Source organism: Leuciscus leuciscus (genome assembly GCF_965113295.1).
Source record: "Leuciscus leuciscus genome assembly, chromosome: 17".
Classification (NCBI taxonomy): Eukaryota; Metazoa; Chordata; class Actinopteri; order Cypriniformes; family Leuciscidae; genus Leuciscus; species Leuciscus leuciscus.
The window spans coordinates 12,664,512-12,679,389 of NC_138741.1; the positions used below are offsets into that span (position 1 = coordinate 12,664,512).

General features: G+C 37.1%; 1 protein-coding gene across 2 annotated transcripts in view; it reads right to left on the reverse strand.

The window, feature by feature from the left end:
- Window positions 1–11,589: 11,589 nt before the first annotated feature.
- The window catches only part of insyn2ab (inhibitory synaptic factor 2Ab), a 67,253-nt gene continuing 63,964 nt past the window's right edge, over window positions 11,590–14,878 (reverse strand). Inside the window, exons 4-5 of one of the 2 annotated variants that reach the window (XM_082142705.1) lie at window positions 12,974–13,447; window positions 11,590–12,839 (exon numbers count right to left, since the gene is read on the reverse strand). In XM_082142705.1, coding sequence (XP_081998831.1) covers window positions 13,264–13,447 — 184 coding nt within the window. In that variant the 3' untranslated portion in view covers window positions 11,590–12,839; window positions 12,974–13,263. Of the gene's footprint in view, window positions 12,840–12,973; window positions 13,448–14,878 lie in introns of those variants that run through there. The other variant, XM_082142706.1, reaches the window with a different exon arrangement.

The following is a 14,878-nucleotide window of genomic DNA, read 5'->3' on the forward strand; positions in this document are numbered from 1 at the left end:
TTTTGAAAGGATTGATAGGCATCCCCTACATCTCCAACTTTTATCCTTACTCTACTTTTTTTATGAAGGGTTGAAACATTTTCAACACTGACACTGACCATGTGAATGTCACAATCTTGTCTTGTTTAGTTTAATTGTTTAATTTTCATGGTTTTCCCTTTTCCTGTCTGCCAGGACTTCTTCTTTCTAGTTTGTTGCTATTGTTTCTAATTGAGTTACACACCCGTTTCTTGTTCTGTCGATCAGTCCTTCTGTGTATTTAAGCCCTCAGTTCTTTCTGTTCATTGTTCGGTGTTGTCAATGTTAAAGTGTAGTGTGTTTCTCGTACTCCTTGTGTTTAATAAAAGTCTATTTATTTGTCCATTCTGTATCAAGCATCATCTTTATTGGGCTCACTGCATGCAACCATGACAGTGAACTTTGTACTTTTTTTGTAAAAAAAAAAAAAAAAAATCACAAACACTTCCAAGATACCTTGTAACCTATATTATACCACATTTCAAAACTTCTCTTCAGTGCGTTTCTAACGGCATCAGTGTAGAGAATAATGGAAATCTGAACAATTGAAAATGCTTTCTAATTGAAATGAATACCTATGCACAATTCATCCATCTGAAAAACATTTATAATCCAAGATGAACTCAGTTCTGTTGACAGCTGACTTCAAATGCACATTTGTGCCAATAATTTCAAGAACTCAATCATTCAAGAACATTTAGTACCTCTTTGAATAAATAAGTGTGCAGTTTGGATTTGGAAAAGCTCTTATATTGGAATGCCAGTGGAGAATGAAACTTGCCTTTTCTATTTTACTGGACAAATAGGATTACTTTCGACATTATACATGGAGTTTGTTCGCTCAATATCCACTTCATTCAGGTGGTAAAAGTACCGTCAATATGTCTCGAAATAAAGGTGTTAGCTGCTGCATTTTTTAAACTCTCATTTCACTTTTTGAAGTCGTTAAATGAAATCAATGACATAAATTGTTAAGTGCTGTGATATGAGTATGTGTCGTATGATGGTGTGTGTGTGTCTGAGCACTGTGCTGGTCTGCGCTGATAGTTCCACTCTGCTGCCTTCAGCTCTCACAGGCCAAAGCTGCAGCTCTGCTGTTATGCTGAGATCTACTACAGAAGAGCTCAGCCAACATAATGCAGTTATCACAGCAGTCTGAAAGCCCAGGAAAAACAAATCGGTCTCCAGGTACGAATCTGTCTTCCTCACTGCGCTGTTGTTTGAAGACTTTGATCTCCTTGCATGGGATCGCTCGATATCCGTTTTCATGATTCTTCATGATGTCTCTGAAGTACTTGTAAAGCATCAACACATGCATTGGTTATTTCTTTCTTTATTTTACAGGATTAGGTTGTAATCTTCATAAATCCTTAATCTGTAATGGCAAATATACTGTATAAAAACAATTGCTGAATGTTCCAAGAGAAATCCAGGCACCCTTATACTCATAAATCGCATGATTTTGTTATTGTTTCCTAGAATTTGGTTACTGTTGCTCGCTCAGACAAGCTTTAGAATGTCCCATAGAAATAAAAAAATTCTGAACAGCACGAATTTCAGAAAAGGTTCTTATAAAGTGGTCAAGTTTGATTGGATTTTATTTCTAGGTTGGTTGGAATGAAGACTCTTATTATACATCTATATCTATATATCTATATCTATATGTGTGTATATATCTATATCTATCTACATATATATATACATAATGTGTGTAAAGAGATTAATTTATCATGGAGAATATGTACTGTAGATGTCCCTCTTGATGTTATAATGTACATGTTTATTTGGAAATGAGGCTCAAGATTTCATTTAAAATTTTGTATAACGCTATCTAAACACATGGAACTTACTGTACATGCTCTAACTGAATGTGGAAATACAGAAATATCCATAACATTTTTTGTCACAATATATAATTCAAATCAACAATAAAACGGTCATCTCAAAACACACACACACACACACACACACACACACACACACACACACACACACACACACACACACACACACACACACACACACACACACACACTCACACTCACACTCACACACACACACACACACACACACACACACACACTCACACACTGTCACGATCCCTGTACTGTCTTGTGTTTTGTAGGACTTTTATGTTGAAGTATATTCTTAGTTCCCCGTTGTTTCTGTGTTCACTTCCTGTGTTTGGTTCCTGTTTTGCCTTGTACCTTGTTTGTCACCATAGTTACCCTTATTAGTTCCCATGACATCAATCACCAACACCTGTCCCTCATCAGCCCCTTGTTAACCAGTCTATTTAAAACTCTGTGCTTCAGTTGTTGTTTGTCGGTCGTTGTTCCCGTTTGTGAATTCCGGACGTTGTTACCCTTGTTTTTGGATTATCTTGTGTTTATCTTTGTCTATTAAACTTGTGTTTGCATATGGATTCTCTCTCTCTCTCTGCTTTGTCCCTGCCTATATGTTACAGACGCACACTTTTTGAATGCATTATTTAAAAATGTCTTAGCTGCTGACTGGTCTGGCAGATTGTCCTCCTTAGTGTTTTATAAGATGCCAGAATAGGGCTGGAAATATTTAATTAGGGACTGGCGCTCTGGCTAATGGAACAGTGCGTCCCTGCTCCCACACTGACAGGAGATGTCAAATAATGTCACGTACTGTGTGACATTCGGTCATTCTGTCATATACTGCTGGTCAGTAAATGTACGACGAAGGAGATTTACTAAAGCAGTTTTTAATTACGATCCAAAAGCACTAGAGAATACAGGAACAAGATAGAACACTTACCATTAACCACACTAATGTGAACAACATTTCATTTCATCACTTTAACGCAGGACAAAGAACTGGGAGAACTAAGCGCTTAAATACATGAGGGTACTAAGAACTAAAGCCTGGTTCAAACGGCAGGATAATTAGGCCGATTTTAGCCCCGATTCACCCCTTCCAACAATCTTAAGGATGCTCCGATTATCGTAAAATAATCTGATCAAATATTCCTGCCGTGTGTGGTGTGTTAAGACTGCTCTCGTCTGCTCGGAAGGACGTCGGGACCGCTCCGTTCTCAAATCGGGGATATCCAACATGTTGGATTTTTATGCCCCGATTTCTCCTCGTGTGTGGTTGTTTACTCTGAAGTCACATTTGATCTCGAGGGATTTTGCGAGATTTCCCGTCTGACCTGGGAATGCTCGGGAGTCAAATCGGTTCATGTGTGATGTGTTGATTTTGCCGTGTGGATGCGCACCACACACTGTATGACCAAAACTGTTAGACCCGTGATTTTTTTATCGCCGTGTGTGGGGTCTCTCAGGTTTGGAAAATCGGCCGATAATTTTAAAATCGGCCCGTGTGAACCAGGCTTAAGAACAAGTGACATGCTAATTAGGGAACAAACTATGGAAACAAACAAGGGAATGAGGAGTAACTATAAACAAACAAGGATCACAGGGAAACAAGCACAGGGAAAATCTAACTAAAACACAGTGAAACTAAACAGAACCAAACCTGACACATTCATTCACAAATCGAACTACACTGGCCATGCTATCTGTTTTTGATTCACTTAAAAGAACTGGCTAAAAAAAATGAATCAGACTACCTGATTTTTTTGGTTCCCAGCCCTTCCTAGTCATACTGTTACTGTTAGTCATACCAGCATAGCTTTTCTAGTGATGTTATTACTCAAGGACTAATGATTATAAGTTACATTAAAAATAAAATCTTGTTAGAAATTTTTATATATATGATATATGAATGATATTTAGTGAGAGTTTTCATTTGTGACATGTAGCAGATTCACAAGATTTCTCCAAGTAAATTTCTCCTCTAAATCCTTAAGCCCAATATCCCATGTGACATTCACACATTGTAGATCTAATTTCCTGTGCAGATGATCAACTCTATGGAGAGATGAGACATGAAATTAAGTTGGCCTTTATTGGGATATTATAATGATTACTAAGCTTAGAAAATCCACATTCAATATGTCTTTACATCAGGACCATAACTAGAGCCTTACGGGGGTTTTACACCCTTAGGGATGCAGCCATCAATCTTTTGTGTTAACATCAAATTTTCCCATCTAATGGGAACCGGCTTTAGCTTATTGTTCTTGTGTTTTCATGGCTCTAAGCCAGAGCTCAGGGAGTAAACCTGTTCATTTTGATCCCCACTGCCTATCCTTCATATAGTGAGATCTGGCCCCTAATGTCCACTTATCGACCGTGTGAAGTGGCCAGGCCCCCTTCACACTAGTGAGTGATGGGGAAGAAAATGGACTGATTCAGGTAAACATTCCTCAGTGTCTCCACTGCAAGGTTCCCAGCTGAATGTTAAATACATATATATCCCCAGTTTTCTAGTGTTTTCCTTTGATTATTCATTCCGTTCACCTGTCATTCTATTAATTATCTCATTAGTTCCTCTGGGTATTTAAGCCCTGAGTTGTCCTTGATTCTTTGTCCTGTATCATCCTGTTTGGGATTAGAGCTGCACCATGGGCCTTTAGACTAGTATTATTACTCCATGAATATGAATGCAGAGTTGATATGTTTCCCCTGTGTTACTTCTCTGTGGATAATTGTATTAAAGACATTAAATTTAAAGTTTTAAGCGCTCTATTACACCAGCCACTCGTCAAGACATATAAATATAATGTAGGCTATTTGTATTCAATTAAGTATTCTAATATTGGTAGTGCAACTTGGTATGCAACATTATTTATATTTGTTTGTTTTTGGAGTATAAATCTTTAATGGTTCTAATAATGGAGCACCTGGTTAACACCTGATTAGAGCACCTGCGATGATCTGAGACGACCTGGATTGATGAATTTAGTCAAAATGGTAATTTGTGGGTTAGCATTTGCTGAGAGGGGGCTGATACTGTGGCTCTGATCTGGAGCTCTTTTTGGATGAGTTTTGCAGCTGTTGGCCAGCAGGACTGGAAACCTCCATTCCACCGAGCAGAGCGAGAACGATATCCAAGGAGCTGTGCTTTTTTCCCCCTGCAGATCCGTGCCATGCATTATTCATGCTTTATCTTCCAGGCTTAGACCTGCGCCCTGGGCCTTTAGACCAGTATGATCCCTCCATGAAGTACAGCAAGAAAGTTTAGATCGTTCCTTCTGTCAGTTTTTGTGGGACCAATTCTAAAGCTCTAAATCAAACCGAATTTTTTTGACCCCTGCCTTCAAGCACTTGTGGGGCACGGCGGCGTGAAATTGTACAGGCTTTAATGTCTACAGAGACTTTCAGAGGCTATTACGGCTTTGAAAGCAAAAACCAAGCTGTTAGTGGCTTACTGTAAATAAACACAGTTAGGGTTAGATGGGAGAACAGATGGCACTATAAACATCAGTGTATGTTTCTCGCTTTCTCACATGACCTTAAAACCCCTTAAGTGTCACCCCCCCCCCCCCCTTTTTTTTTAATAGACATGAAAATGCACATTCCGAACTTAAATGGTTGTAATTCAAGAATGCTTTTGAATATAGACGTAAGATTGATCTTGTTTTAAAGAAGACATTTGGCAGATTTTTGTAGAAGTGAATTAAATTAAGAAAGTGAAACAGAAAAAAGTTATAGATGTTTGAGTTTTCTGAAAATGTACAATGTAAAAAAAAAAAAAAAGAGTTCTATAAAATATATATTTTCAAAACATGTTGGACTCTAAAACTGCCCCCCCCCCCCCCCCCCCCCCCCCCCCCAAAAAAAATCTGAACAAGTTGTGTTTCAAATTTTAGGTTGATATCTCAAAAAATTTGCTTTCGGTAAGATTTTGTTTGGGCGCAGTACCAAACTTTTTCACTAGGTGACAAACTGACTCCATTACTGCCCATACAAGGGCGCCTCCATTTCCATATGTGGTTTGAGTGATCTGAACCATTATTTCCACAATTTTCATACAATTTATTAATTAGACAACCAATTCAGTAGTAGTATTGGAAGTTTGGCAGATTTTGATATGAATTCAACCTCTAAGAAACGCATAAAAAGAACACGTATAGCACATCACAAATGGTGAATCTATTATTATTTTCTTTATATTTAAAACATTTTCAGACCTTTTTTTTCTAAAAAAATTTGAATGGATGTTATCTTTTGAACTTTTGGCATGAAAACGAACTGAGGTTTCTTCCATTTTTTTCATGATTTTTTTATGTTCATTACCATTTCAAAATAAAGGTCTGAACACGCCTTAGGAGTATGAAAATATCCTTTTTGCAAATTGATAAAGTACGGCTCCTCTGTAATTTATTTTGAAAATCAATCACCAAAAACTAAAAACTAGAGATTGTAAGCTTTCAAATGATATATAGTTTGTCAAGATTAGTTTAGGTTTAGTATAGGATATTACTGTTTTAAATATGTAATGGCTGTGGTGGGCCGGTGACACTTTTTTTCTCACTCTCTTCCATTGTGGCACAGGATAATAGAAGGACTGTGGTGTTATAGTCTCAGGCCCTTATTATCACATTCCCCTCCTGACACAACAGGGCAGGTCTCATATGTGAAAACTGAGTTCTTAGAAAGACCCTGTTTAACTCCTCCTCTCATTCAACATTTCAGTCCATTAGTCGCGACTCGCTAGTGTTATTATCTCTCTCTACACAGCAGTCTAATAATGTGGAACTTTTATAAAATGTATCTCTTGACCTTGTTTTTTTTTTTTTACCATTCCACTACCCTGCATTTCACATTTGTAATCACATGCAAAAGCGGGTGCTGTGTGAACTAAATGCAAGTTCACATAAAAGTTGTTTCACTCATTTTATTAAACATGCTCATTGCACATGTCTCTGTCCTTTTTTCCACATGTGTTTATCACACACACTGTTTTCCCGTGGAATTGGGCTACTTTTACACTGTTGCCGCAGGTTTTTTGGGGTTTTTTTTTTTGCTGATTGAAGTGACTGTACAGCATCTTAAAAAAATCAAAGAAGTTCAATTTTCCAAAAAGCATCTCGAAACCCTGTTTTCTTTTTAATTACATTTTGCTGCATTTTAAAACAGAAGAATGCATTCAAGCATTTAAAAGCGTCAGACCGCTGCAGTAATGGAAATAACAATAGCGGTATAGCTAATAGCATACAATAGCATAACAACAACAAAAAAGCTGCTGAACTGAGTAAAATATTTTTACTTCAAAATAAATACATTTACATTCACGTTTACGTTCATGTTTTAAGCAAGCTTTTGCTGGCAAAAATGTGGTCCATTGTCCATTTGTAATAATGAAGCACACTTCACACATAAGTCACTTTCAAACCAAGAAACGTTTTGTTAGTGAACGCGGCAAATTTGCGTAACCATCTTGAACATGACCAACATCTGCATGTGGAAATATTTTGCTCTCACAAGAAACTCTTCCTATTGAAATGACTGGATTTCACCCGTGAAAATTCACTAAACAACAAAATATGAAATATTACAGAGACCTCAATGTTTTCTCTTTCCTATAGATACATTTTCTTCTATACCCTTTAAATCTCCAAGCAAACCATAAAAAGTTGCAGTAATCTGTCAGCTGTAAAACTGATCAGCAATTACCCCAATAAAGTCACTGACGGCAGATCCTCATATCTGCTCAATGAGATACAACATTGTAAAACAGGGGAAAACAAGTTACTTGCATTTAGACTAATCCCAGATCATATACTGAATGGATAATACTGCATTCAGTGGCTCAGATGGTTCATTTGGAGATCTGAACAGGCCCGCAGATGCAGAGTAAGCATTTTACAAGTACAGTGGTTCTTGCACACATTAACCTTAGGCTGTAATTTACATTAAAGCTCCTCAACCTTCAGTTGTCACAAGGCCTTGTTAAGTCCACTGCTGAGACTGAGTGTCCTCATAAACATTTGAAGGGTTGGGGGCACGGGTCCGGGCTGCTTACTTTTAAAGCCCACTAAGCTCAAGTCCTCTATAATTTATTAATGAGCTGTTAGGAAACCTTGAATTTTTAAAGCAGTGAGGGATGGAGATTAAAATTTAGCCCAAACCGGTTGTCAACAAGCCCATCCGGCTTTTGCTGACTCTCTCTCTCTCTCTCTCTCTCTCTCTCTCTCTCTCTCTCTCTCTCTCTCCGTTGTTGTTACTCCTAATGCAAACACTTAATTTATTAACGGAATGAGCTACTTTGCTGTATAAAATGCTTAACCTGTTTTTGCTGTGTGTGAGACTGTGTTTACTGAACATTATGCTGTTCTCTCTCGCTCGTAGGGAAAATCACTTTGAGGGTGACCATGGCTACACCTATAAGTGTGTTGTGTGTGATAGTCTGGGCTTATACTGCCATTTCAAAAAGGACACAGCTTCCTTTTACAACTGCCCTCACCAGCTCATATTTAGAGGGTTTCAAAAATAAAATATGGAAAGTCTATACACAATCATTTCCCATACAAAACTGACTATGCCAGATGTTAAAATTCAGCTGCAATTTATTTAATAAGTAATTATGTTGAATTTATAATATGACAATTTTATTAATTATGTACATCATTTCATGTGTAAATACAAAATGCATCATAAAGACATGTTGTTTCCAAATTTAAATAAATAGCTTTAATTCCACTGTTCTAAGGCCAAAGCAAATTAAAAAATATATAATCTAGAGATAATTTCATAAAAAAAAATACATATACTGTTTTTACTGTTAAAACTAAGATCTCATGATTTCCATCCAGTCTTAAGAAAGTAAAATAATAATAGCAAATTTGTAAAATGCTTTAAAATATTGTTAAACATTTATTTAATGAATAAAAATGGTTCAATTAAATAAACATTTAGCACTTTATAATAAATTAAAAAGTGTTTTTATAAAGAAGTATTTTTTCTCTTTGATTTATTTAAAAACCCTTGGTTTATATTGTACTGAGATCTTGTTATTCGATAGTCTACAGTTATTATTTTGAGGTCATGGGAGCAGGCAAGCTGGACAACTTTTCACTGCTAAATCTTGCTTTTTAAAGGCCAGTTTCGAAATATGGATTTTGTCAGACACAAGAGGCACTCAAAGCATGAGTGGCTATTGGGAAGATTACAGTCACTCCATATGCTATATAAGATTTATCCTGAGCACAATTCTCTTTGAAATGAGATCTGGTTATCTGTTCACTGGTAAAATTGTTTTCTCCCACTATCACAATCCTCTACAGCCTTTGTTGTAGTTTTGGCAAGGAAGTGTAAGAATATTCGAAAATGTGTCTGTACTTTTCTATAAAAAAAAAGACAAAGTCAAAAATGAATACATAAAACAAAAAAAAGAATTTTCATTCCAAGACAATGAAAGACATTATTATTATTATTATTATTATTATTATTATTTAAATCTCAAGGTTTCTATTCCGTTTAAACAGTAAAATTGTCTTTTCTTCCCTATTGTGACATACAGTATATTCAAGAGAAACTGCATATAGGGTGGGACTTGATTTTTTTCCAAGGAATTGATTGGATGGTTGTGGCTGTGATGTCATGTGAGTGACAGGTTGTCCCGCCCTCCTGCCAGTAAACATCATCAGAAAAGAGATGTTGCTGTAAGTGAGAGGAGAAGTTATTTTTATTAAAGATTATAAGGGGGTATAAAAAAACAAACAATGATGTGAACGGATAAATCATTTCTAATAATTACGGCAATATTCCATACAAGAACAAGAATTGTTCATTTTGATTTTATGGTGACTTTGAGGATAAATTAGGTTTCTGTTCTTGAAAAGCTTTCACGTTTTTGGTTGTTTTCTTTTTTTGTAAAAAAAAAAGAAAAGAAAGTGTAATCAAGACTCCTCTGTGAATCTGTTTGGAAAGATTGCAAGGAGACAAAACTGCAATCAGTTTTCTAAGTCATTTTGGTCATGACTTCCATTGCTCATTATCTTAAAGGTCCCATGACATGAAATTTTCAATTTCTGAGGTTTTTTAACATTAATATGAGTTCCCCTAGCCTGTATATGGTCCCCAAGTTTCTAGAAATTTCAATCGGTATAAATCGAGCTTTTCCTATCTTTCTCTGCCTTTGAGAAAATGGAGGCTCAATCAGGCTGATCTTGAATCCCCTCTTTATGACGTTACAAGGAGAAATGTTACCTCCCCTTTCTCTGCTTTGCCCGCCCAGAGGATATTTCTCGCCCATGAGAAAACGAGCTAGGAAACAGGAACGCGCACGCGCGCGATTTTAGTTTGTCCACGAGAGACATAATGGCTTTTGAGCGAGCAAAGCATAATAATTGCTCAATAATTGGATGTACAAATGAACACTGAAGGGTCAATACAAAGCTGGGCTTGCTGAACGTCTGAAACTAAAGTCTGGATCACTCTCTTTGGCTCAGCTACACACCTCGGACAAGTAAGTCAACTAATGATATATAAGTGTGTTGCTTTACCGTTTATGGTTACCTAGCTTGTTACACGTAGAATGTGGCTGTCACATGAGCTATGCAGTTTATGTGTGTGAATACACACACTGTAACGCGAGTGTTGTACACGTCTTTGTTATTTGGATAACCGTTTTCCTGTTGGTTATATGGCGCGCGCGATATCCGCATTTCAAGATCGCAGAGCTTGATGTAATTGTAATAAGATAAATGACAGACGTTACAGATCTCTCATGAAAAGGCAACAGTAGGTTAGCGTTAGCTACATGATAATAACTGTAAACCATCCGAATAAAGTACCGTATCCAAACATAATATTTTAAACTTACCATTCGGAAACGTCCTGCTGGAGCTGCTGAGTTGCAGCTTCTCCATCTGGATCAGATTCTGGGTCAAACTGAAATGCTTGAACGACTGCGTGTCTTCGTGCCATTGCAATATATCCAACATAAACAAACATGCATGGTATCGTTGCGCAAGATGGTCAAGGCCACGCCCACCCTCCACCTTGCGCCGCCTTTCTCCTCCTCATTATCATTTAAAGCTACAGACACCGAAACGGCCTGTCTGAAGGAAGCTCATTCTGGGACTGGTTTGTAGTGGCTATAATTCTGCACCGAGGCTGAATTTTTGGAAAGAGATTTCAGATACAGTACTAGGGACCACTAAGGTCTATATTAAAGCCTACAAAAAGTAGCATGTCATGGGACCTTTAAGTGGCTACTGTTATCAATACTAAAATAAGGCTGTTTGATCAGAGAATAAGTGCATGCAAAGTCTTGAGAGATTAATTTGGAGTCATTTCCCTTCGATGGGTCAGCAGAATTACATTCACTATGTTTACGTTAGTTATGTTCGCAGAATGAGTTCAGAGGAATGTTTCTTCCCTTGAGTCAAAGTGAGTGACAGTATATTGGCAGCAGGTGTTCTACTGGAGGCCGTCCAATCACAGAGCACGTCTGTGGAGTGTGCGCCAAAGCTGAAGCCAATCAATTTCAGAGAGAAGTGTTGCAACCATCTCGTCCTCCAGCTGAGTCCTGTTCAAAGCACTATTCAATCATCTTCCTGAATTGAGTATCACCACCAGAATCCACTTTGCAAGAATCCCAAAGCAACCCACATTTCTATGGTCTTACTCTAAAAGAACATTCATGGGAACAGGACAGTCGAGTCATAATATTTTGCATCAGTTTCTTTATTGTAAATGCACTGTGGGTAGAAATTGTATAAAATTTAATATTGCACAATATAAATCAATTGCACTTTCTCAAAGTATAATGATGCATCTGTGTTATGCTACAAGAATATGTTATGCAGGTACTGTGCTCCAATTAAACAAGATATTGTGAAGTGACCAACTTATTATTACTTTTAAATATATGACATATAGTTATCAAAATGCCCTCCAAGTATGAAGGTTCTTGGGCTACCAGCTAAATACAGTGTTTGGCACTGTAGTGAATGTGTTGAAGACATTTGACTTGTGAATAAATACAAACACTTTTTAAAGCTAAATAAATGCTAAGCACAGATTGTATATACATAGCCCTCTATATGTTACCTGCATTATTATACTTCCCAAATTGTGTTTTGTGATCGTTTCATTACATTGCTTTAGGTGGGCAAACAAGCACAAGATTTCAGTGATTGGCTGCCATCATATTCAAATTTAATTGAGCAAATGACACGTCAGCTTGAACAGAGTGGTGTATTATAGAGCCTGTATCTATTGTTCTGTGTTTTGAAGTTGTGCACTTTCCACCATATAACATATAACATATAACATACTTTTTCATCATGGGACATATTATGTGTTACCAATTTTCAGCCAATTTAGTAATATTTTCAAGCATTTTTATGAGTCTGACCAATATATTTACTGAAAAATGTATGTTTATGCTGTAAATACAGCGTCATATTCCCAAGAAAATATTCAGGCCTGAAACACTGCAAATTTACATTTTTCTGTGAATGCTTTTCTCATCTCACAAATGTTTATAGCCCATTATTTGATACAGAAATAAATATAATTGAAAGACAATTCACAGTTTGTATTTTCAAAAAATAAATTAACTTTTTTTTTAAAAACAACTGTGTAAACCCATTTTCATTCATACATTTACAGCCTAACCATTTCTGATATACTAATTGTACATCCTCAACGTTTTTCAGGAAAAATATCTCTACAGAGCTCTCTACAATTTTTTATTTATTTAGTCATAGAATGATAACCAATTTTCATTTAAAATTGAAGAGGTGAGAGACTTTTAGAAAGAAGGAAAGCAAGGAAGAAAGAGACAGAAGTATATATCAGCTATCAAATCTAATTTATAACTCTCAAAAGTTTGTGCTTTTCTGATTAGATGTCTTTGATGCACGGCTCCAAAGTAGTTTTGTGGCAAACTATCATTTAGCTTTGAAGTTTCTTGTCGCCTCTGCAGGGTCCCTAAATACAACAGGATAAATGTAGAAAGGAGAGAGAACGATCAGAGTTAAACATGGGAAACAATACACACACACACACACACACACACACACATACACACTGCATTTACAGTACAAACATCCCTGCTCTCTTACCTTGCTAACTTGTTTAAACCAAAGGATCATTGTGTAATCCCTTTGGAAAACTTGAGATCAGGTGAATTCAGCAGTTCCCAAACTCAGAGGGTTTATCAGAGGGTCATGATTAGAAAACAACTGTTATTCCTTATTAAAATCCAGTCACTCGATGGACCCCATGATGCATGTTCCAAAACGGTGGCTAGCAGTGAGCATTTCTCCATGTTTATCCATTTATTGAAGCAGAATTCCACTAGAATTTGCTTGTTGTGGTGGCCTGATGGTTTAAGGTTCCCTGAATCCATATGTTAGAGGAACCAGAGTTTCCATCGAGCGTGCTTCTTGGTCTCAGTCTTGGACTTGCGTTTGGGTGTGGAGGTGAACACCTCGTGTGTGTAAGGCAGAGACGGGTAGCACGGCTCTTCTAAAGGACACAGTCTCTTCATTAAGGGCTGCAGTTTGTCCTCTTGAAGTTTAAAATCTAGCTCCACACTAAAAGAAAAAAAGGGGAACATTTTAGGTGAGGACAATATGGAGTAGAGAACATATATAAAATCAGATTACACTGGCTGAATGGGGGTCACAATAAAGTCAACAATAAATCAAAGTTGACTCCATTTACTTATGTTAAATTAATCTCCTTTTATCATATTGTGCCCATTTCATGATCTCAAAACGCTAGTGCATCAACATTTTTCAAAAGCAAAGTTTGTCTTCAGAATTTTTCATCAAAATGTAATAACTTGAACCACCTCTGAAATAACATTCCCTTTTAGCTAACATCACTTACAGGCCGTTTTGATAGTATAACAAAAATTATAATCATTACGGTTGGTTGCAGGAAGGGAGCATATATGTAATCGGTCCTACTTGACCCAGTCCGAGCGGGATTTGAACCGTGGTCTTCGGTGTGGGAGGCGGGTGCGCTAACAAGGACACTAAAACCCGCAGTCGCTATAGGGTACTTCTTGAGGCCAGGGGAGTGAGGTTTACACGCACAGCTCTTACTGGCCTACGTCTGTTACAGAAACAGGATCATTTGCAGCTAGTGATGGATGCTTTCGAAACACTGCTTCATGAAGCTTTGAAACCTTTACAAATCTTGTGTCTCGAATCAGTGGGTCGGAGCGCATATGCCAAAGTCACGTGATTTCAGAAAATGAGGCTTTGTTACATCATAACTGTTTCGAAATTATTCGAAATTTCAGTGGTTGATCGCTGGGGGGCGATGATATCTGTGAAGCCATGAATCATGCAAATTCACTGAGATCGCCCCCCAGCAGCGAACCATTGAATAAGTGTCTATAGTTTTCACCTGATCTCTGATCAGTTTAATACCTTTGTAGATGTTTTAATGAGACATTTGAATAATTAAAAGGAATAATACTAGTTAATGGTCTCTTATTTCCCTGTTTAGCTGAGCCATTCGTAGAACAAACAAAACAAGCCCTGGAAATTGATAAAAGAACATATGTGACCCTGGTCCATAAAACCAGTCACATGGGTCAATTTTATGAAATTGAGACGTATACATCATATGAGAGCTGAATAAATAAGCTTTCCATTGGTGTATGGTTTGTTAGGATAGGACCATATTAGGCCGAGATACAAATATTTGAAGATCTGGAATCTGAGGGTGCAGACAAAACGAAACATTGAGAAAATCGCCTTTAAAGTTGTCCATTTATGTTCGCTATTGTGCTGCATTCACTCACAAAAATACATGTTTTATATATTTACAGTAGGAAATTTACAAAATATCTTCATGGAACATGATCTTTACTTAATAGCCTATGATTTTTGGCATAAAAGAAAAATTGATAATTTTGACCCATACAGTGTATTGTTAGCTATTGCCATAAATATATGTGTGCGACTTGTGACTGGTTTTGTGATCCAGGGTCACAAATACTATACAGACAC